The sequence below is a fragment of the Amblyomma maculatum genome, chromosome 9, assembly GCF_055883805.1.
Source record: "Amblyomma maculatum isolate TAMU_Amacu chromosome 9, ASM5588380v1, whole genome shotgun sequence".
Taxonomy (NCBI): domain Eukaryota; kingdom Metazoa; phylum Arthropoda; class Arachnida; order Ixodida; family Ixodidae; genus Amblyomma; species Amblyomma maculatum.
Genome location: NC_139352.1, coordinates 103,358,536 through 103,381,368, shown reverse-complemented (window position 1 = coordinate 103,381,368; position 22,833 = coordinate 103,358,536). Strand labels below are relative to the sequence as shown.

The following is a 22,833-nucleotide window of genomic DNA, read 5'->3' as shown; positions in this document are numbered from 1 at the left end:
TTATGTTTCTTTTATATTTGTTTTGCTTTTTGTGTGTGCGCACTAGCGGTAACTACTGCGCGTAATTCCAAGCAAATGTCTCAAACGTCCAGTATTTCGCTTGCTCCTGCACTAAAGGCGGGTCAGCTATCAGGCATGCGGGTGAAAGAATGACCCGATAAATTAATCGATTTTCACAAAATCCGGCTCCTGTTGGCCGTACAAACACATGTCGGTTGGTCTCGCCGTCCATCAGTTAAATGACCCATCCTAGGAAAGATGTTCTCTTCGAGACAGTGAATGTCGTCGGCTCCAGCGGTTGTGGAGTTGCGTTGAAGGAGTGAAGATACATGCAAGCGGGCAAGAAAAAAAGAAAAAGAGCCATGACGAGTGAAAGAAGAAAGTTTATATTGTCACGCTAATGACGACGATGAGGGATGGTGATGGTGAGGCAGAAGAAGAAGACGAAGCGTTGGTGCCTGGGGCTAGTAGGCTTCACCTTATCCCACTGCCATATCACTGTAAATAAACACCCCTTTGCTATTTCATCGTAACAACTTGGTGGAAGGTGCTCCGTTCGATCCCCAAGTACGGCGCAGCAAGAACCACTGGAGTTTCGACGTAGTCGCCGCCTTGCTGGACTGCCACCGCTTCCAAACATCATGGACAACAGCGATTCTAACCGCGCCGGCCGCGACGCTGCAAGCCAGGCTGGTGACAGGCCTGCCCCCTCCAGCTCTATTCCCTGCCAGCCTTACCGGGAACCACGACCGTTTGCAGGAGAGGAAGGTGAGGACGTTGAGAAGTGGCTACTTCATTATGAACGAGTTAGTCGGTACAACCGGTGGGACCCTATCACCATGCTCACAAATGTCGTCTTCTTTCTAACTCACACGGCGATGACATGGTTCGAGAATAACGAGGACAATTTGACAACTTGGGAACGGTTTGCCACCGAGATCAAACAGCGTTTTGGTGACTCTGTACCGAGCAAAAAACGGGCTGAGCAGACCCTTGCCCAAAGAGCTCAGTTGCCGGATGAAACTTGTACCACTTATACAGAAGAGATCCTCCGATTGTGCAGATGTGTCAATTCCAACATGCCCGAAGAAGATAGAGTCGGCCACATTTTGAAGGGTATCGCGGCTGACGTATACAACTTTTTAATCGCCAAAGACAGCCTTGAAACCGTCTCCGATGTCATTAAACACATCCGCGCTTTTCAAGCTCTGAGAACGCGTCGTATTGTGCCAAAATTTGGGCGGCTGGCCAACGTGCCTACCGTGGCCAGCCTTGATGACCACGCCCAACTAGATCTTCCGTCGACGATCCGGCAAATCGTGCGGGAAGAACTCCTGCGGCTCAACCCACTTCCCCTGCACGAATCTGCTGAGGTCTCTGTCCAGAGGGTATCTAGACGGCCGGCTTCACCACCACAAGCGATTACCGTTCAGCCTTTCCCACAAGCTCCTGAAGTTGCAGCTTCCATTGACTATCCTCCTATGCATTTCGCCAACCGGAATGCGTCGGTGCCTGACGCCCCAAGGTATGACGTCGCCTCAAGTGCCCATAGATCTTCCATTCGATCTACCAGGATTCCTGAGCAGTATGAGCATTCAGACAGACCTACGACGCACCCAGCTGTTCCCTGCTCTTATTCGCAACAGCATTTTCTACCTTCTCCGCCGATATGCTACCGCTGCGGCGTCGAAGGTCACATCGCCAGATACTGCCGCAGTAGGTTCCCACCTCGCTATAACCGTCCGGCGCTTCCAACAGTACCCAACAATCGGCAATACAATCCCGTTTTTCAACAATCAAATACTCAGCGTGGGTATTACCGCAACATCCATAACCAGAATATCCGCGACCACTCCCCTGCATCTGATAGAAGTGTTACTCCACCACCCGCCTTCCGTGCGCGTCGTTCTCCATCACCACGACGGCGCCCCATGTCGCCTCAGCATCCTCAGCAGGAAAACTAACCAGCGCGACCAATGGGGGTGAGGCCGCTGGAAATGTGCTGTGTGCCAACATCCCTCCAACTATAATGCTCAAAAACAAAATTCGTGTGTTTATTGATGGTGTGTATACATTAGCTTTGGTGGATACGGGTGCGACTGTGTCTGTGATGAGTAATCAGTTTAGGCGCTTGTTGGGACGCAAAGTGATGTTTGAATATGACCGTGCTTCAACGTTTTGTGGTGTGAGTGGAGAGGCGTTGCGGCCACTGGGTGTGTGTAGTGCGCAAGTGTCTGTGGGTGGTGCAATTTTTCAAGCCGAATTCGTAGTCTTACCCCACTCTACGCATGACATCATTTTAGGAATGGACTTCTTGAAGTTTTGTGGCGCTACCGTGGACTGCCGAAGTCAAGAGGTTCATTTTGATGGCTCGCATCTGCCGACACTTTTTGAAAGTGGCCGTGATGAAGAAACAGTTTTTAGTATTACCGAAGACACAGTAGTTCCACCCTTGTCTGCCATGTTCGTCCCCGTGTCCGTTCCACTTCTTGAGAAGGTTTCATTCCAGGCCATGGTGCACCCAGTTCACTCAGCATGCCTGAAGAAAAATGTAATTATCCCTCACTGTATGATATCCGTGCATCATGGTAGTGCCTCGTTATGGACCATCAACCCATCGTCCGAGCCCGCAGTTTTACCAACGGGATTGAAGCTTGCCTCTTGTGGACCCGATGCGCCCCACGTCGTTGCTTTGGTCACAGATGCTACGAGTGCCACCGTACCTTTGCCTGCTGATGAAACTTCAATCTCCCGCATGATCAGCGCCGATCTCAGCTCACCTCAACGCCGTACTCTTGTGGATATTCTTCTACCTTTTTCGCCTATGTTTGACTTTTCTGAAACAGATGGACCAACCTCTCGCCCTGCACATCGGACCCATCATAGCATCGACACTGGTTCGGCTCGTCCCATTCGTCAAAAGCCATATCGCGTGTCCCCATCTGAGCGCAAAGTCATTCATGAGCAAGTGGAGGACATGCTACAGAAAAAGGTGATACAGGAGTCATCTAGCCCCTGGGCTGCCCCTGTTATTCTTGTACGCAAGAAAGACGGTTCGTGGCGATTCTGCGTCGATTATCGGCGTTTAAATTCTGTTACGAAAAAGGACGTCTATCCTCTTCCTCGCATAGACGATGCCCTCGACTGCCTCTCTGGTGCGTCCTATTTTTCTTGTCTTGATCTCAGATCTGGCTACTGGCAAATTCCAATGGACCCTGCAGATAAGAAAAAAACAGCCTTCGTAACGCCAGATGGCCTTTATGAGTTTAATGTTATGCCATTCGGGCTGTGTAATGCGCCAGCTACATTCGAACGCTTTATGGACACAGTTTTGCGCGGCTTAAAATGGGACATTTGTCTTTGCTATCTGGACGATGTCGTGATATTTGGGAAATCCTTCCAAGAACACAATGACCGTCTAGTACGTGTCTTGAATTGCCTGCACAACGCCGCCCTAATTCTGAACTCCAAAAAGTGCCGCTTTGGAGAGCGCCAAGCGCTGGTGCTAGGGCACCTTGTCAATGGTGATGGTGTAATGCCGGATCCCCAGAAAACTGCCGCTGTTGAGTCTTTTAAACCCCCGCAGACAGTGAAGGAGTTGCGCAGTTTTCTAGGGTTGTGCTCGTATTTTAGACGCTTTATACATCGCTTTGCTGACGTTGCTTACCCATTGACGTGCCTTCTCCACAAAAACTCTACTTTTAACTGGACACCAGACTGCGACGCGTCATTCCGTCAACTGAAGTTTCTTTTAATATCGAAACCCATCTTACGTCACTTCGATCCTACTGCAATGACAGAAGTACACACGGACGCTAGTGGAATCGGTCTTGGTGCAGTCCTTGTCCAACGGCACAATGAACGAGAGCATGTTATCGCGTACGCAAGTCGTACCCTGAGCAAGCCGGAGCGAAACTACACAGTCACCGAACAGGAATGCCTAGCTGTAGTTTTCGCTGTGCAGCGTTTCCGTTCATATTTGTACGGACGTTCGTTTACTATCGTAACTGACCATCATTCACTCTGTTCGTTGCGGAACCTTCGAGACCCATGTGGTCGCCTCGCACGCTGGGCCCTCCGGTTACAGGAATATGACTTTGCCGTGGTTTACAAAAGCGGGAGGCATCATGCAGACGCAGATTGTCTTTCTAGGATGCCAATGGCCACGACTGGACCTGAAAGCGACGATTTCGACAATTATATATCGACCCTCGAGCCAGCGTTCCCCGACACGAATGTTTTCAAAACGGAACAGCAAAATGATACCAGTCTGCAGCCTCTCTTTGCCCAAGCCAACGTACCTACAAGCCGTTTTTGTGTGCATGATGGCCTCCTATGGAAAAAGAGTTATTCGCCTGTCGGCCAGCGATACCTACTCGTAGTTCCCAAGACGTTGTGCACGGACGTATTGCGTGTTATGCATGATAATCCAACTTCTGGGCATTTGGGATCGGTTAGAACACTCCACCGTGCTCAAGAAAGATTTTACTGGCCCAGAATGCGCTCGACGGTTGAACAATACGTTGCCAGTTGCAAGCAATGTCAACGCCACAAACGTCCAACTGCAACTCCGTCTGGCTTGCTGCACCCTGTGAAGACCCCGACAGCACCGTTTGATCAAGTAGGCATTGACCTCGTAGGTCCGTTTCCGAAGTCCGTGGATGGAAATCGCTGGATTGTAATCTGCGTGGACTATCTCACACGTTACTGTGAAACCGCCGCTCTTCCATCTGCTACGGCGCATCAGGTGTCGCTTTTCTTGCTGCACTCAGTCATCTTACGACACGGGCCGCCACGAATTGTCATCACTGACCGGGGCCGACAATTCACTGCTGATGTTGTTGAAGAGCTCATGCGTTTATGCGCCGTAACTTTCCGACACTCGACGCCATACCATCCCCAGAAAAATGGCTTGACTGAGCGCGTCAACAGAACGCTTATCAACATGCTAGCCATGTATGTGGACGCAGGGCATAAGAACTGGGACACCATACTGCCCTTCATCACGTATGCGTTTAATACCGCCACGCATGAGACGACTGGGTACAGTCCATTTTTTCTGCTTTACGCCAGACCGCCACGCTACTCTCTGGATACTATCCTGCCCTTCACAAGCCGTGAAGACCCCTGCCTGGCTGAGACCCTCTGTCTCGCCGAAGAAGCTCGGAGAATCGCCCGATTACGGTCTGGTGCTTCACAAGAACGTTCCAAAGTGCGATACGATTCCAGTCACCGGCGGGTCACGTACTCTGTAGGTGATTTAGTCTGGCTATGGCGTCCAATTCGGCGCCATGGCCTACATCAAAAACTCTTGGCCCATTATGACGGCCCATATGTGGTTATCAAACGCCTTAGTGATTTAACTTATGGGATAGCCCGCCTGACAGCATCGGGTCGCCGGTCTGCCAAAACCGAACTGTGTCATGTTGCCCGCTTGAAGCCGTGTCAGCCTCGCACGACTCACGAACACGCCCAGAGGGCTTCGTCTGAGTAGGGGGGAAATGTCACGCTAATGACGACGATGAGGGATGGTGATGGTGAGGCAGAAGAAGAAGACGAAGCGTTGGTGCCTGGGGCTAGTAGGCTTCACCTTATCCCACTGCCATATCACTGTAAATAAACACCCCTTTGCTATTTCATCGTAACAATATATAGCACGGCATATAAGCGCGGATACCTGTGCATCCGCTGGCTTCGAACTTCAAGCGATTCGCATTGCCGTCGCTTCCCTTCAGCTCCTGTCCACATTCCACACTGTTGACCTCCTCCGACTCGCTCGCCACCGTTAAGCATCTATACACCAGATCAGCGCACATTTCAACCGATGGAGGTAATACACCAACACTGTTCAGGGTTCCTATGCCCTTTACGAATGCACTGGATCCACTACCATGCTTTCGATTCGTGTAATATCACTGCGAACATTTCAAATTCTTATTCTTTTGTTTTCAACAGCCACCGGCATGCAGCCTTATCACTGTACTGTATAGCACAGAACGATGTTGTTCTCTTTGTTCATGCTTCCACTTGCGAAACGCGGCTTTATCATTTTCTTTCCACCCTGGGATGCGCCAAGTTTAGCCTTGAAGTATTGCAGGCAAGCAAAATTGCTTCCCTATTATTCCAGACATTTCCAGTATCTCTTGGCTGGTTTATGTAGATTTTTCTGCGCCGACTTTAAAATGAGCACTGCCTAATGCAACGGGCGTTCTTATTCGACGACCGACGAGCACGCTTGCTATCATTGCCGCCACCGAGTTGCCTAATTCTTTTGAGGGCGCAAGTTAGCCCAATAAAGAGTTAACATAAGTGCATCACCATGCATTCTCTTTGTTTCTTGTCCTCGGCACCGTCGCTCCTACGTGACAATATTCACGTGAATGCTGTGACGCACCTTGACGCATTGGACCACCTGCCACCTGGGCCTCTTCTTCCCGATTCACTTTTTCTGTAACGCATCACAAAACGCGTGGGATGGGCGGGATTCATGGACCAGCGCAGTCAAAGCTTCTTTTAGACGCTGCTTCTGAGATTGGCCTTGGAACCTCGAATACTGCAACCGATAGGAGAAAATGGAGAAGCACAGTCGATGGGTAACCTTTCTGACGACAAAGCACGTGACATTCATTCCACCTCAGCAGGGCAAGTAAAAAGGGAACGCTGACGGGAACGCAGAAAAGTGTGGTGTTTCCTTATCACCTTTCTGCACTTCCATCTACGCAACCTGTCAGCATCCGCGTTTGACGTACACAGATTAACAGCGTTTAGCCCAAATTTTCGCTTTATTGGCTTGACAGGTCTGCTATCAAGTAACATGCCCTGGAGTGCGTGGTTGAGTCCGCATTTTTTTTTTACAGCTCGTTTGGCGCCTATGAAGGCCCAGAATTTGCGCTGAGCGCCCGTGGAAGTCCCCTTTGAGATATTTTAGGTGCTGATGTTTCTGTCACTCAAGTTGGGTCTGAAATCTTAATTCGTATGTGATATGCGTTTGTGGTCGTTTAGTATTTTGTTAAAGTCGCTCAATTTTCGAATTCAGTTAATTAGGTCACGATAACGAGCCTGGCGGTTGGTGTGCATTCCCTGTTTTCTGATTTCCTCCACCTATCCGACAAGCAGGAAAATGTTGCTGTAGCCTTAATAGCCATTTTCTAAGCGTACTAAAACGATTATGTGACGCGGCGTTAATAAATAGCGTTTGGAACAGCTTGTACATTCCGAATTATGCTTCCTACTAATAATACAAGCCTCATGGCCGGGTCGTCGTGTCGAACGCTTCATAAAACATTTCGCACCCAAAGCACGAGCACTATCCGAAGCTGCCAGGCTGGCAAGAAACGCGGCATTCTTTTTATTGTTCAGACTTCGCAGCCGCTCTGTGTTTCCGCGTTGTGGCACTGTACTCAGGCAGCGACCATTCGTATGCAGTAATTTCCAGGAGAGTGTGACAGCAATGCCTTGAAACCGCGGGGCGTACACGAAGAGGATATAAAATCCTTTCGGATGCTGAAGCTGGAGAAACAAGAGAGTCCACAAACGAAACACCCGTTATTTATCATCGCGGTGGTTCCCGTGTCCTTTATTGCGAGCTAATGGAGCTCCCTTTGCAGTCATAAATTACTCTCTTTAACATAGTATTCAGTTCCCATCGGCGACGGAAAGGAGTTTACTAGGAGATAAGCAGTATTGTGGAGAAACCAAGTAAGAATAATTGGATTCTGTGTGCGCCGAGCAAAAAAAAAAAAAAAAAAAAGAATAGAAAGATAAAGTGCTTCTCGTACGACTTCGAAACATTCCCGCGGAGGCGAGGAGGTGGGGACGTTTGAAGAATTCCGGATTCCATCGTTAAGCAGCTTCCTGCCACTCTTCTGCCACGCCCTTTTTGTTTTTCTGCTGTAAATGAAAACGGCGCATTTTCGTCCATGTATTTGTCGCCTAGCGAGCATTATTTATTGGAGCGAGAGCACCGGAGTCCTTGGCGTCGCTCGAAGGTTTTTCGATAATTGGTGTCCCCGCCGGCATCTAACTCCCTGTGTTGTCAGAACAATTTGGGGAACGAGTGTCATTTGGAGTAAGGAAAGGAGAAAGGGAGGCGGGAATGCGACTTTGGGGTGCTGATAAAAGAAAAGCCCCGCATAAGTGAACAGCATGAATAAGGCAAAGCACAAAGATATCTCCCATCGGAACCGCTGGCTCGCAGCTGCAAGATGCATTAGGAAGAAATCAGAGAAAGGAAGACAAAATCCACTCACCGGCCAAACTCAGGCATTTGGAATCAAGGAATAAGATACAAGGTAGAAAATGCTGCGGGCACTTAAATCTCCCTTAAGTGCTGTAAGGCGAAAGCCTTTCCTGCGACCTCTTGCACACATTTGTCTCTTTTTCAGTCATTTGTTTCTTCTTTTTCTCTTTATTCCTTCGTTGCTGTTCTTCCTTTTTCTTTTTTTTGCGCTTCGTAGTTTTCTCCTTTTTTATTTGTATGTTTAAAGTCGTTGGAGTTACTTCGATTCTCTCTTAAGTGCGGTAAGGCGAAATCCTTTCTTGCGACTCATAAAAAGATTCACAGCGCTAACAAATAGACACTCCCATATAGACACACAGGACAGGCGCTCACACTAACTTGCTTTTCGAAACAACACCACATAGAAACGTCTTCAAGAAACAAATATCCTCACACCGTTGCTAACATGATGATAACAACGACAATAATGGTGTGATGCTATAAGCAAGAAGAAACGTAACCAAAAATAATTTTATCAACGTCGCAAAGTCGCACATCCCGACTCTCTTTCTCGTTTCCTTACTACAAATGACACTCGTTCCCCAAATTGTTCTGACAACACAGGCAGTGAGATGCCGGCGGGGACATTGATTATCGACTTATACAACAATTAGTTTATTTTGTGACTACTTGCCCTCATACGCCGTATTTCACTTGTTTGCTCCTTTATATCTTTATTTTACTTCTTTGTCACTTTTCTTTTTACGTTTTTACCCTTTGTTTGCTTTTTGTACCGTTTTTACTGTTTTTTGTCTCTTTTACTACTTGTTCCCTCTTTTACACTTGACTGACTCCTTTTTGATGTTGTAACGCAATGACGAGGGCTGACATTAAAGCCTTGCAAAGTTTTCGTAAGTCTTTTGCATCATTTCCACTTTATTCGCCCAATTTCGGCGTATGCCTGTTTTGATGTCTGCGCCCTATATCGAAGTCCTTGGCTACTTTCTCGTCAGATTGCCTCTTTTGGCTCTAATTAGTTAACCAATTACTCCACATAAAATAAATTTTGCATACAGCCAAATTTCTGACCCTCTACCTCATACAGCCATTCTTTTACTCACCAGTCAGTTCATTTCTCTACAGTGCCGATGGTGCCCCCTCCGCTGACGCACATATCCTGTCCACACTCCTGAGCCTATAAAGGCTTTCGCCTTAAGAGCGCATATGCCAGGTAACATGCCGGCGCTTCTTTGCAATCCGGTTCTGCTGTAGCGAGTCAGAGGACATGCGAATGCTACAGTCCAATTTCGGGGTATGGAATGCTTTTATAAATTTGCGATATTGCTTGTCTCGGCGCTCGTGGAGCGCATACGTGTTCTCTATAGGGAACCTGCACTGCCCAGGGGGCGCTCTTAAAATCAGACAACCAGCGCCACCTGGTTTCAAAATGAGCAAGCGTATAGAAGGACGGCACACTCCACTCGTGCCGTGGGTGCGACCTTCGACGGATTGTGAGCTTTCTATTTCGTGCATAATGCTTTTATTGCAGATTTAATCTTAGAAGAACTTGGAGTTTCCTTTTTGGATTGACTTAAAGGCACAACCTAATCCCTCAGCGGTGTGCGAACTCGGCTAAGAGCCACGCCGCCGCTGCATTATCGAGGATAACGTCGCTGCGCGCAGGCTTTAAACGGTTGTCGTGAGTTCAGTCTTTCTTTTTTTCTTTTGATGTTTTGATGTGGAGCGCTTGCTATGTTGAGCATCTCTGGACCGTGAATGACATGACACTTTCTTGGAAATATTCACCTGTGATGAGGCATCTCTAGTGGAGGGTAAATATATCACTGCAAATGAAACGACCTCCCTGCTTTACTAACATTAGGTAGGATTTGGGAATACTGCGCGCGTTAAACGCATTGAACGCGTGCAGTACTTACCTACTGCCCTTCTGAGGAAGAGTAATGATTCAACTAACTTGACGATGAGAAAATTTGGCGACTAAGACGGTGCCTGTTGTGTCGCAAATTATAACCTTTGAGGACGACGCCGTTGAATGCATCGTAACGAAACAAAATTCTGCAGCCGCGTTTCGACGCTTGCTTGTTTATAACAACTAGCGAAAGACTAGCAATTGCAAGCGAATAACACCGAGATCCTCTGTGAAGAAAACATCTAAAGGGCTCACACTGTTAGCACTGCAAATAGTTAAGTGGCCGCGATTGTCCTTTTGATAAATGTTGGGCGGAAATTATCGGTGCTGTACAATGTGAGAGCGTGGAGGCGAGATGCCATACCTAAAATCAATCTAAACCCGCGCTCTCTATTTTAAGAGTCAGGAATGAACTGCGTCGAATGATATGGTGTATAGTATCGGTGATGACAATTTTTAAAAAAATCTGTATGATCTTGAAACAAGAAAGTTGTTATACCCTATTCATGGCACAGAATGAAAATTGCAGCAGGCACAATTTAAAGGTGTGATGTGCATTATTATACTTTGATGTATCCCCCCCCACCCTTTCAACGACTCCGTGCGCTGAATACAACTAGGGGTCGGCGTGTCTATACTATTTCGGGCCCAAATAAAAGATTCGAGCAATCATTGTCAGTTAGCAGCATACGTGCCTTACAACAATCATTCATCGTGAAGCAGCTAGATCGTATAGCGCGATATTTACAACAGGCAAGTTGTTCTGGATTCAGCAAGAAGAATATCTACCTATTGATTTCTACTTGTGCTAAAACAAATATTGCACGAATTTTCTTCAGCGATTCGTCAACCACCAAAATAAAAAAAAAATTAAAAAGAAGAATTTTGCCTTCTGTGAAGCAATACATCTTTTATTCGATGCAAACAACGAATAAATTGATTCTCTAATTGTGAAGTTTTTTTTTTTTTCAATCACAGCTCACTTACTGTCCAATTGAAAAATTGTTGAAGGGTTACTAGGTGAGTTGCGATAGTTTAATGCAGAAAGAAATCTGAAATCATGCCTGTTAGGGCATTACCACACTCTTCGCAATTCCGACAAAATACTGCGTATTCGGATAGGTTGGTAACTCTCTCGGTTTATAATCTAGATTATCGCAATATGCTTATCAGGGTGCCACGTACGTGCGCCCTTTGTTGGCTTTGAGTTGCCGCCATCTTTTAATGGCCCCACTCACGCCCAGTTCTAAAAGGCACCCTTCACAACACGTTCTAATCACGTTGCGCAAATGATAAAAGCGAATAAACTGAACTCTATATGAACAGCACGGCAGGCGAAGCCATGTTATGAAGCGCAATGAGCAGCGCTCAGGCGAGAAGCTCAACAATTCCCCGTACTCATCCAGTGTTTTGAATCATGCCGAGTTCTACCGCCACTGTGTTTTTGTTTTTTGTACAGCTGCGATGTAATAGGGTGCAGAGTAGTCTTTTTATCGTAACTGAGCACTTCTAAACCCAGTAGTATTCCTTTGGTAGCGGGATAAATTAGATTTCCTTCAGCGCTTCCAGCCGCAGCAAACTCAGTCGTCTTACCAAGGTATTGGCGCGACGGCCACTAGGCTGCGCTTGCGGTACGCGGAAAACTCCAGCGCAGGTTCCCTATTGTCGCTAACAAACGCTTGTGGTGAATGTTTGTTCCGTCGCATTTTTACTTGTTCATGATGTTCACGTTTACTGCTCTGTCAAACAAAATAAGCAACTTGGACATCTGAAGAAGAAAACATTTCCGTGGGTTAACCCTGCTAAACCCAGATGAAGCAAAAAGATTCGTTGAGCTTGGTTACGTTTCTTGATGCTCATCGTCATCACACCTCCACTGTCACTACTATCATCATTATCAGCTAAATTCACCATCATTGTCAATCCTACTACCGCACAGAAAAAGAGAGAGAGATAATAGAAAGGCAGGCAGGCTAACTAGGCGATCGATGCCCAGACGCCTACCCTACACGTGGGAAGGGGAAAAAAGGAAAGAACGCCAAGGAAAGGCGTCTGTCACATGTCACAGATTTAAAGTAAGAAGAGTAGAGAGCGTACGCCTAAATTCTAGAACTCAACCTCAAGACGTTTAAAAACTTAAGGAGCACCTTCACTCCTTGTACTACCTACATTATCACTATTATTAAAAGCATCATCTTTATCATCGTTACTCCCGTCATTATCACTATCTCTACCTGCATCGTAATTGTCAGCGTTACTATAATCCTCATGCTAGACGAGGATGATTAATATCTCTCTCGAGAACGGCCTGGAGTACTGGTTTGCGCGCTGAGCGGGATTAATGTTTCGATTCCATGTAGATTTTTTTCCTTAACAGTATGGTATTTTCCTTAGGAACACTGTCCTCTGGCCAATTGCTAGTACACGCTGACCTTGCCACGAGGCGTTGTAGTAAAGCTTCGGTGACAGGGTTATTGACTTGAAGATAAATATTAAACCTCGCCGGAATTCCTTATGAATTGCCTTCGGGAGCTTTCTCGAAAGTAAATGACGCTGCTGCCTTATTATAAGCGTAAAAAAAGCTGTCCTTTTATTTTCTTCCGGTTCACATATGTTTGAGTGCAATATTTAGATTTCGCTGGTCCTGACCTTCCATGCAACTACTTTATAACATTCGTGGGACATGAAAGAACTTCCGATTGAATAGTTAGTGCAGTCCGTTTTCATACGGTGAAAAACTTCCTTGCTATTAACACTATCAGCCAAACTCTAAAATGATCCTTATTGAGAAGGTCTTAAGAACAGCTCGTTTTCCTTTCGTCAATATTTAAATGAGCCTAAGTTTAATTGAATATTTAATTGAAGTCTAAGGACAACCTTAGACTTCAATCAAGCAAAGGATCAAGCAGGGTTTCGGAAACGGTACTCTACTATCGATCATATCCATACCATCAATCAGGTGATAGAAAAATGCTCGGAATATAACCAGCCCTTATACATAGCATTCATTGATTACGAAAAAGCATTTGACTCAGTTGAAACCTCGGCGGTGATGCAGGCATTGCGAAATCAGGGGGTAGACGAGCCGTACGTGAAAGTGCTGGAAGATATATACAGTGGCTGCACAGCAACCATAGTTCTGCATAAAGAAAGTAACAAAATTCCCATAAAGAAAGGTGTTAGGCAAGGAGACACAATCTCCCCAGTGCTATTCACAGCTTGCTTAGAGGAAGTATTCAGAGACTTGGAATGGGAGCAGTTAGGGATAAGGGTAGATGGAGAATACCTCAGTAATCTGCGATTTGCTGATGACATTGCCTTGCTAAGCAACTCGGGAGATGAACTACAAATAATGATTGATGACCTAGACAGGAAAAGTAGAAAGGTAGGCTTGAAAATCAATATGCAGAAGACTAAGGTAATGTTCAACAGCCTAGGGAAGGAACAGCAGTTTACATTAGGTAGCGAAGCACTGGAAGTAGTAAGCGAATATGTCTACTTAGGACAGGTAGTAACCGCAGATCCGGACCATGAAAAGGAAATAACAAGAAGAATAAGATTGGGATGGAGCGCATTTGGCAGGCACTCGCAGATTATGTCTAGCAGCTTACCGGTATCGCTAAAGAGGAAAGCATATAACAGTTGCATCTTACCTGTACTCACCTATGGCGCTGAAACGTGGAGGCTAACCAAGAGAATTCTACTTAAGTTGAGGACAACCCAGAGGGCTATGGAACGAAAAATAGTAGGGGTAACATTAAGAGATAGGAAGCGTGCAGAGTGGGTCAGAGAAATAACTCAAGTTACCGACATTCTAGTGGAAATTAAGAAGAAGAAATGGACATGGGCAGGACATGTAGTGCGAAGAGAGGATAACCGATGGTCGCTTAGGGTAACAAACTGGATTCCAAGGGTAGGAAAGCGCAGCAGGGGGCGGCAGAAAGTTAGTTGGGCGGATGAGATTAAGAAGTTCGCAGGGGTCAAGTGGATGCAGCAAGCACAGAACCGGGTTAAGTGGAGAAATATGGGAGAGGCCTTCGCCCTGCAGTGGGTATAGTCAGGCTGATGATGATGATGATGATGAAGTTTTAAGCGCTTAGTGAGGCCTACCTTGGAGCGTCCTTCGTGCTTCCTTACATCATCCTTGACCGGAACGAATGCTTCACCGCATAACATTACGATCTGCGTTCGGGCACAGCAACCGTCTCCTGCGATTTCGGCTGCAGTGGGTTCATCGTGGTAGAGAGAACATATCGAGCATACTCTGCTGCCCCTGCGCAGCAGCTACACTGAGCAGCAGCGCGTTGCCAGACCGAGGATGTTTTCCCCCAAGCCATCTAGAACATTCATATAATGCTTCTAAAATATCAAACGACCGCTCATTGAAGCGTGCAACAAAGCCGAATCAAATACTCTGTTTCCTATGCGTACACACATAATCACGCAAAATCTTGCCGGGTTTATTATGGGTTTCGACTGCATTTGCAGCTGGCGTTTTTTAAATTGCGCATTGCCCTACTTTAAGGCTGCAGAGACCCAGACGCTGCAGCACCCTCATTACGTCTCTGCCCAACTTTATTGTTCATAAATTCCAATACATTTTTGTGCTGAACTTTAGCAATGAATGCACACATTACATCGCTGACTCAATTTTAGTGTCATAACGTAGATCTTTGAGGCAACTTGAGCCGGGAAATTGTGATGCTGCAGCTGCGTGGCAGTGGCCGCTGTTCCACTAAATCGGCTCGTTCTTGACGGTAGCAAAATCGCTGCCATCACACTTGCTGAGGAAACCCCGAAAGGTCAGGTTTCGAACTTTAATCTAGAAATTTCACGTTTCGTGATTCACAGAGCAGCCCATGTATACAGTAATCAGATTTCGCCTTTACGCCTTGGCGGGCGGTTTTCTCAAATGCATTGCGACGTGGAAAAATCGTTCGCAAAAACCGCGCTCGAATCGAGCGCCTATCACTCACGTCGGTGTAATTTTCGGTCCGTTGCACAAGCCTGCCTCAGTGCATCGCGTTCGCTGCATATTTCGCTACCTGCGCCAACGTGAAATGCGCGTTCCTCACGAAATTTAGGAGTGGCTACGACCTCCGAAATGATCGCTATGCACAACGCTCAGCGTCTTTTTAATTTCATTGCCGATCCCTGGACGGGCTGCTACGATCGAGGAGTCAGGTTCATCTCGTCGTTTAATTTCTTTAGTTGCTTCTTTTGTCAGTGACCTTACACGAAGATGTTTCGACAGACGCTTTAAAGGCTTCTTGGCCGCACTTTTCGTAACGCCGTTTAAAACTTCTAAGCAGATAAAGAAGCTCAGAGGTGATGGATTACGTTCTGGCGCCGAGAAAAAAAAAAAATAAACGTGAAGAAAGCAGCACTCGTATGTCGAAACCTTCTGCTGATGTACGTGTCGCGTCTAGTTTGGCGCGTCCGGTGAAGGGTTTTAACCTTTTCGGCGAGCCCATTATATGTGCGACGCGCCATTATTTTAGGTTCATTTTGTGTTTTCGCGCATGCCAAAAACTATTATCTCCGCGTTGCGGAGTGTTGGGAAGAACACCCTTTGCTCCACGACCTTGGAGTAAAAATGGCTGCTGGACGTCTCTTCTTTTTTTGGAACAAAACGTCTGTTATCTAGCGAGATCAGTCTGCCGCTTTGTGTCCAAGAGCGTGGCCTCGCGCAAGATTAGCAAAGTGGGCGTCGATATTTTGTTTAGCTGCTAGTCGGTTTATCTGGAGTTAAAGGAATTGGGGAAAGCTCCATGCGCTGGGGTGACGGCTTCTTTTACGTTCTTTTTTTTGCTGTTCTCCTGAGGGATGACGATGTCCGCATATTTATTACCCGGTACAAAATAATAAACGGGGAATTTCTCAGGCTAATTGAGAAATAAACACTAAGGTCATCCCGCACCAACACTACTACACACATACCACGTCAGCATTTTATTCCTCTTGTCCGTTCAACAGAATTTCTTTTCTAGGCACACTATCCTCATATTCAGCTAGAAGCGAAAGCCTGTCGATGTGCTACAGCGCTGAGAGAGGACATTTTTAAGGCGAAAGCCTTTAATGGGTGATGCTGTGGTGAACAAAATGTGTCCCGCTTTTTCGGCGTTCTGATTGGCCAAGGCGGGATGACGTCATAGAGGTCTCGACCAATCACAAAGCACCGCCACAGTATGCGCGAATGCGTGCCTTATATAGTCATATGTCAATCAATGATCAATTACTAATTAATTAAATAATTACCAAATTGATGACTAATTGAGCAATTCATTATTAAACAATAAATTAATTAATAATTGCTGAATTATTTACCTACTTGAATAATAATCAATCATTTAACTAATTCATTATTTACTAATTAGTGCCAGTTGCGTAGCAGAATGCGACACTCAGGCTTTCGTCTTTCACTACTTTAGGCGCTAAAGTCCCTCATTTGTTTTCAGTTGAACAACGTGCGTTCGGGGCGGTCACCTAAATTCGCGTTGAAGACCGCGGTCGCACAGCGCTTTCCACAGTGGGAGTGTGCGGCACCTGTAGGTTTTGCGGTAGCAAATATCTGCGTACAGATTGTCCCAGTGCTCAACGGAAACGTAGCGAAAAGACGGGACAAAGAAAGGCGAGAACAGAACTTGTGCTAAACTTGTTTACTTGTTACTTGTTAAACTTGTTTACAACTGAGTTCTCTTCTTTCACTCTGTCGTTAGTGCTGCACACATCCTGCCCTCGCCTTGCTTTGTTCCGTGCTTTAGACAAGTACTCATTGTAAGGACGTTCGAGGGCAGTTTCGGCGTTTGAACATTACCGGTCGGCCGCGTGCGTAAAGAGCTTGTCCATAGCGCTCGGATAATCACGTAACAAACAGCAAAAGACCTGCGTCCCCGCAGGACACGTCACGGCATTTTGCAAAATTTATGAAAGGTCGTCAGGGAGGATGCGCCAGCTAGCGCAGAGGTACTTTACGCCAGACCGCGTTTACGACGATGTGAAGCTCGTTTTACAGCAACTGCATCGGGAATATTTTATCGGATAAACTCCGCTTACATGAAATATAGACAAAACTCGACTCGAGTCCCCTTTTTGGAGGGTCAAGAGTAAACGCGCAGAGGAAAAGAGCAGAAAACTACTCAGGGATTTCCTTTTCAAACCTCACTATCCCTTGAATCATTCGGTTGACCCGAATTTCGTCGAGGTGATGTATATAAGGCTATAGATGCTTTCAACCACTACTTTTACTTGTGTAGTCGATGCATACTGCTGTAGAATTCACAAGCCGGCTGCTATGCGTGCAATTCAGATGTTTTTCCATTCACCGTATTGCCTTAAAGACCCTACGTTGGGGGTATTGCTCAAGGGATGTGAATACAAAAATTGTTTGGTTTAAGTGATCACGTGACGTCATTTATATGACTGCATCAATTTAAAAAATAATCGTCATAAGCATGTGTTGGCAGCTACGCTGTGGGAAAGACCGTTCTAATCCGTGACATTGCTATGAAAAACGCATGTGCGAAATGTGACGTCATTGCAGGCGCATGTTAGGTGCGGAGTGGATGCTGCGGAGAGATTTTCATGGCATTCATGGCTAAAAATCTGGTTGGGCGTGTACGACTTTAATGAAGGACAGTTGGGCTTTAGATCAAGCGTATAGGGCAGGGAAAATAGTGCGCGATTATAAATTTCAGCAACTCCCATGCTGAGAAACAAATCTTGCTTGTATTCGATGAACATTGTGCCTTTCTGTAGAATTTGGAGGTCATAGGATGTCCAGGCAGAAGCGGTGATTTTCCCGGAAGATTATTCCTCAGAATGTGATGTTTGCAAAACATATGTAGGAACTTCGGCACAATTTAGTAAAAATTCGACTTCTCCTGCGTCATTTCGGCGCGACATGTGAAGGCTGTCGGAAGCTAACTCCTTAGCGTTTTCCTTTTAATACCCGAAGGTTCGTCCGGCGAGCACGGTGAATGCGACACTTCTATTACTCCTGCCATCGCACGGTGTCCGTATCGACCGCTCTCTGCCGTGTCCACGAGGCGTAGTCCGTGGCTGGGACGGAGAAAAGCGCTCCGCGGTAGAAATAATTAATCTCCTCGCTGTCACCTGATCGCAGCAACGAGGATGAGACCAGCCTAGAGATAACACGCCGCTGAAGCGACCGGCGCTCTGTATTCGCTGCCGTATCTGTCGTTTTCGCGGCGATGTCATATCCAGCAATGTGGTATACCTCCTCCCAGCAATTTGGCCTGAACACCTGTCGTAAACAATTGAATGCATTCATGACTGCAGAGGCCGACATTCGAGAGTTCGACCATTGCGAACTGGAAAGAATGGATGTCGGCCTGTTTTCGGATACTCCAACCGCTTCGGTACTCAGCCAGCATCCACTGAGGTAGCATTGATACGCAAACCCCTTTTCTGTTTTTGTCGCTCATGGTTCTGCACACGTGGCTTCACTGTTCGGAAGAATAAAAAGTCACAAGAATAGTATTACGAAGAACGTAAGCCGAGGAAATGAAAGGGCTTTTTATTAGCGACGTCATTTGGCTTCATTTTGTTGGCCATTCACAGGCACCGGGCGCTTCAATTGATTCTCCGCCACTTTCCTTTTACACCTTTGGTTGATATATTGTGTGCAGCGCGGGGACCGGATGTACGTTCTTTTCGTGCACAGAGAGCTGTACTGGACATGGTGCAAGGAATGAAAATAGCATCAGAGTAGAATATTGCCTTGCAGTAACCGCTGAGATCACGATGGGTGTCATGGTATCGATGGGAGTCACGATATATTCTAGTTCCCTCTCATCTTTATTTAAAATTGAATACGGACAGGCGATGCGCGTGCTACTGCTGCAAAATAAATACTTCCCAGGCGACACGACCTACCGGAACAATACCGGAGCAATATCGGTAATATGTCGGCAACGCAGCGGTTCCATGGTGGGCCGAACATCGCCAGCATAGTACCAGTATTCGGCCGATTAATATTGATATTTGGGTTGTATAACTGGGAATCGGGCTGAGAGACAATTTTGATGTGGCAGCGGGAAAATAGTACGTTGTGTTTCCAGTGATCGCCACGATACTTGCCTAAAGCAAACTCTGCCATCGTGGCAAAGGGCAGTACGTCGATAGAAGCGTCGGATTTTAGCTGTGACTTTGTCTTAAAGCTAGTTACAAATTAAGGCGGGGCTCTTCAGTGGGCGAGTTACATGAAGCATGCCTTAGGAGGGGTATGAATATTACCTGAAGCAGGGAGCGAGCAAAAAATGTAGCTTTGCGAGCAACGCAACTTCTTTAGTTTTGTGTTCAAACTATATCATAAATTAAATTGCATTAATATGTTACAAATGTATTGTCACGTTGTGCTCTGCTGCATGGGTTTACGGTCCAAAAACGACATGCGATATGAGAGTTGACGTAGTCAAGAGCTCACAGTTATTATTCCGCACATAGGATTATCGGAACAACTCCCATCGCACAGAACACACGAAACATGCGTGCCACTTTTATTGAAACATCACCACCAGGGTTGGAATCGAAACCATGTCTGTAAGCAATACTAAGTAGCCGAGCACCTTAACTACTCAGCCACCGTGGCGGGCCTCTTTCAAAACATTAGTAACACAGCTGCTTCTCCGAATCTTGGTAGCTTAGCTGTAGTGTGGAAACCTGGCATAGGCATTTTCAAGAAAACAGTTGTCAAGTCCAACAGATTTCTGTACCACGTGTCGATTGTTATAAAATACCCTTGTAATATTATGTATTAATGTATATATAAATATCTGTATTCCATATATTCAGACACATGTGATCTTTAGTGAGCATTTTTAATGAGCGTGCACATGCCTAGTACTAGATAGCATTCCACCTTCATTGATAAAACAAATAAGCGATGCCGGTAATTTAGAAGCATTACGTCGTTTTCAAAACTAGATCAAAATAATGACCAGGCGTTTGCGACTATATGAGCATTGCCAACACAATACATGAACAAATAAGCGTTGCTTTTGCAACAGACTATATAGGTTGCTTTGTCGCATTCTCTTTGCTAGTGAAAACGGACATTAAAAAGTTCGTAATGCAGGAAAAGAAAACCGTATCTATCTATAAATGGCAATACTGTCGTAAAGTGCACGGCCCCAGAAAAAGAACGGCGTTTTTAGGAGCGCTGCCGCGAAGTATGTCTTCCGCAACTCGTGATCATATCACGAAGTCCCACTCGTCCAACTCGTTGCCGTTTTCTTCGCACCCCTTCTTTCCGGAGGCCAGGCACTGCACCTCCTGGACGAAAGGGAGCGTGTGGTGGTCGAACCTCCGGTTAGCGTCGCTCTGAGGCGTGTGCCACGAAGTGAGATTGTATACGAGCACGTCCAGTTGCGCCAGTGGGATCTTCGAGCCCATTTTGTGGATCTCCCGGTACTCCCTGCGCCGTCGCCCGCGCGCAAATAATCGGTTGCCTCTCCTTCCGGAAAGCTTTTTCTCGTCTACTTTTGAAGCGCGTAGCAGGACAAGGGCAAAGCAGGGAGGAACAAGTAGGACCAACAAGTGGCGATCATGGCCAAGCAAGTCTTATGCATCTACTTTGTCCGCAATACAACTCCCCCCCACGGTGAAGCTGAACGATGTATTGCGGACGGCGTAAATGTGGTAACAGCGCGGAACGTGGACTGGAGCACAAGATTAGAAGACGACACAACGAGCGCTGCTTGTGTTGTGTCGTTTTCTAATCTTGTGCTCCCGTCCACGTTCCGCGCTGTTACCTCAAGATGCATAACCAACATGCCCAAGCTGCTATTCTAGTAAATGTGGTGACGCGATGCAGCTCTAAAGGTCCCGTTTAGGAAGGAAAACGATTTCGCACTTAAAAGTGAGGAACTTGTCATATTTAGCTGCAAAAAGCAAGGAGGGTTTGGGATCCTTCCAGAACGGGTGTACATTTCTAAAGCGACGGAAACTGTCCAGTCAGCCTTTGTTGCATGATCCGATGCATCTGTGTCCAAGATAAGAAATACCGCAGAAAAATTGCGCGAGCGGTTGAAACTGGACCAGCTTTTTCGAGCAATAGAAGACGAGAAAAAGACTAGTTAAAAATAATTTTTTTTTACATTAAAAACACAAAAGAAAAACATTGCCCTATGCGCATTGCGTCCGGAAAGATGACCTGGCAAAAAGATGTTGCAAAGTATTTGCAGGACGCGCTCACCCTGCTTCCTGTTAACGACCTTTCTCAGGTTTAAAACGCAGAGTAAGTAGTCAGGTAGACAAGATGCGCGTTTGTCGTACTTATTCCTCCGTGCTTTGTCCCCGTGCTGCTACGCCCTGCAAAAACAAAAACTAGCCCGACAACTCCTCTTCTTCAAGTATATTTCCTCGGATTTATCCAGAAACAAAATAACTGTGGATATATTTCATGACGATGAGATACATAGGTGTTGCCTAGATTACCTTTACATTAAGAAAAAGTATGACCGTTCGTTCTTTTCACCTTGACCCACTGACTCAACAAGCTTACAGGCGTTTCCCATATTAGCTGGCTATATTCATGTAGTGTTGAACGTAGCTGGCAAGGTCGCTGGTATTTTCATCCGTAAGTGCATCCGAGGACGTGAACACCGAAAGGTACAATTATGGAGGAGTTTTACAGATATTTGCAGTAACTGAATAGGTTGTTATAGAGATATGTCAGTTGGGCACGCGCTGATTGGACTTAGGCAAGGCATAACGATGGTTAACACTCCTTACTTAGCAAACGCCCTCCACACGGCGCGGCTCGTTTCCCGCCATATGTAGCGTATTCCAGCGACATAGACCGCGACGCCCAAGTCTCCGTTGCGCAGGAAGGCTGCCAGGTCCTGCTGGATGGCCGCCCTGTTTATGATGGGCACAGTCTCAAACAGGGGGCTGTCAAGCAGTGCGAACAGCAGACCCCACAACCGCGCATTGTAGAGGGTTCTGGCGGGTGAGGCCATGTTCGGGAAGAGCAGCAAGGCCCCCGACTGCAGTGGTCCGATGCTGGGAATCGAGGGAGTAGTATTATGCGTGTACACATAATTCTTATCCTCTCCAAACTGTCACGTATTTGTGGTTATGGAAGAACTGCAAGATTTTAAAGGCAGCCCTTGTTCGCAAGCCGAGCCAAAGTTTCGACAAGGAGACTTGTCTTTGTCTAGACTTGAACTGAAGCTCCCGCCAGGGCGAACTGAGGCTCCCCTAAACCTATGTCCTGTGCTCTTTCATACTGCGTAGCCATCTGCTTTCTCTCGCTGTTATTTGTGGTTAGCAACAGAGTAATGAGCGCAACGTCGCGAGGCCCGGAGGAGGTAAGGTGACAAACACGGCGCTGTTTGTCTTCTTGTTTACTGCAGTCCCCGTACCGTTGGGCTGCTTCAGTTTTTACCATGTCCTGTCAACTTGCCAATCAGTTCACGTTATGAGCGCTTGTTAGGGGCTAAGCGCATTCTGGGTAAAGTCTCGGTTAGGTCGCAGGCACGCAGGTGGATTATTAATTGAACTATGAGGTTTACTCCATTGGAGTTGCGAGTGGTCTATTCTATCGCCTTACAAGGCACAGTGTGGCACGTAACATTTCATAAAGTTTCAGCAAAGTGGCTTCTGCCAGGCGCTTGTAATCGTTATTGTGGCCTGTGACTGCAGCAAGTATTGAAACTTC

General features: G+C 46.5%; 2 protein-coding genes across 2 annotated transcripts in view; one reads left to right on the top strand and one right to left on the bottom strand.

The window, feature by feature from the left end:
• LOC146180075 (uncharacterized) overlaps window positions 1-22,833 on the top strand; it is a 348,140-nt gene that overhangs the window by 125,612 nt on the left and 199,695 nt on the right. The gene's annotated exons all lie outside the window — the stretch shown is intronic.
• Window positions 20,364-22,833, bottom strand: part of LOC146180078 (thyrotropin-releasing hormone-degrading ectoenzyme-like) — a 46,890-nt gene continuing 44,420 nt past the window's right edge. Inside the window, exons 11-12 of the mRNA XM_084579932.1 lie at window positions 21,906-22,175; window positions 20,364-20,586 (exon numbers count right to left, since the gene is read on the bottom strand). Of these exons, the coding sequence (XP_084436058.1) occupies window positions 20,364-20,586; window positions 21,906-22,175 (493 nt within the window). The remainder of the gene's footprint in view (window positions 20,587-21,905; window positions 22,176-22,833) is intronic.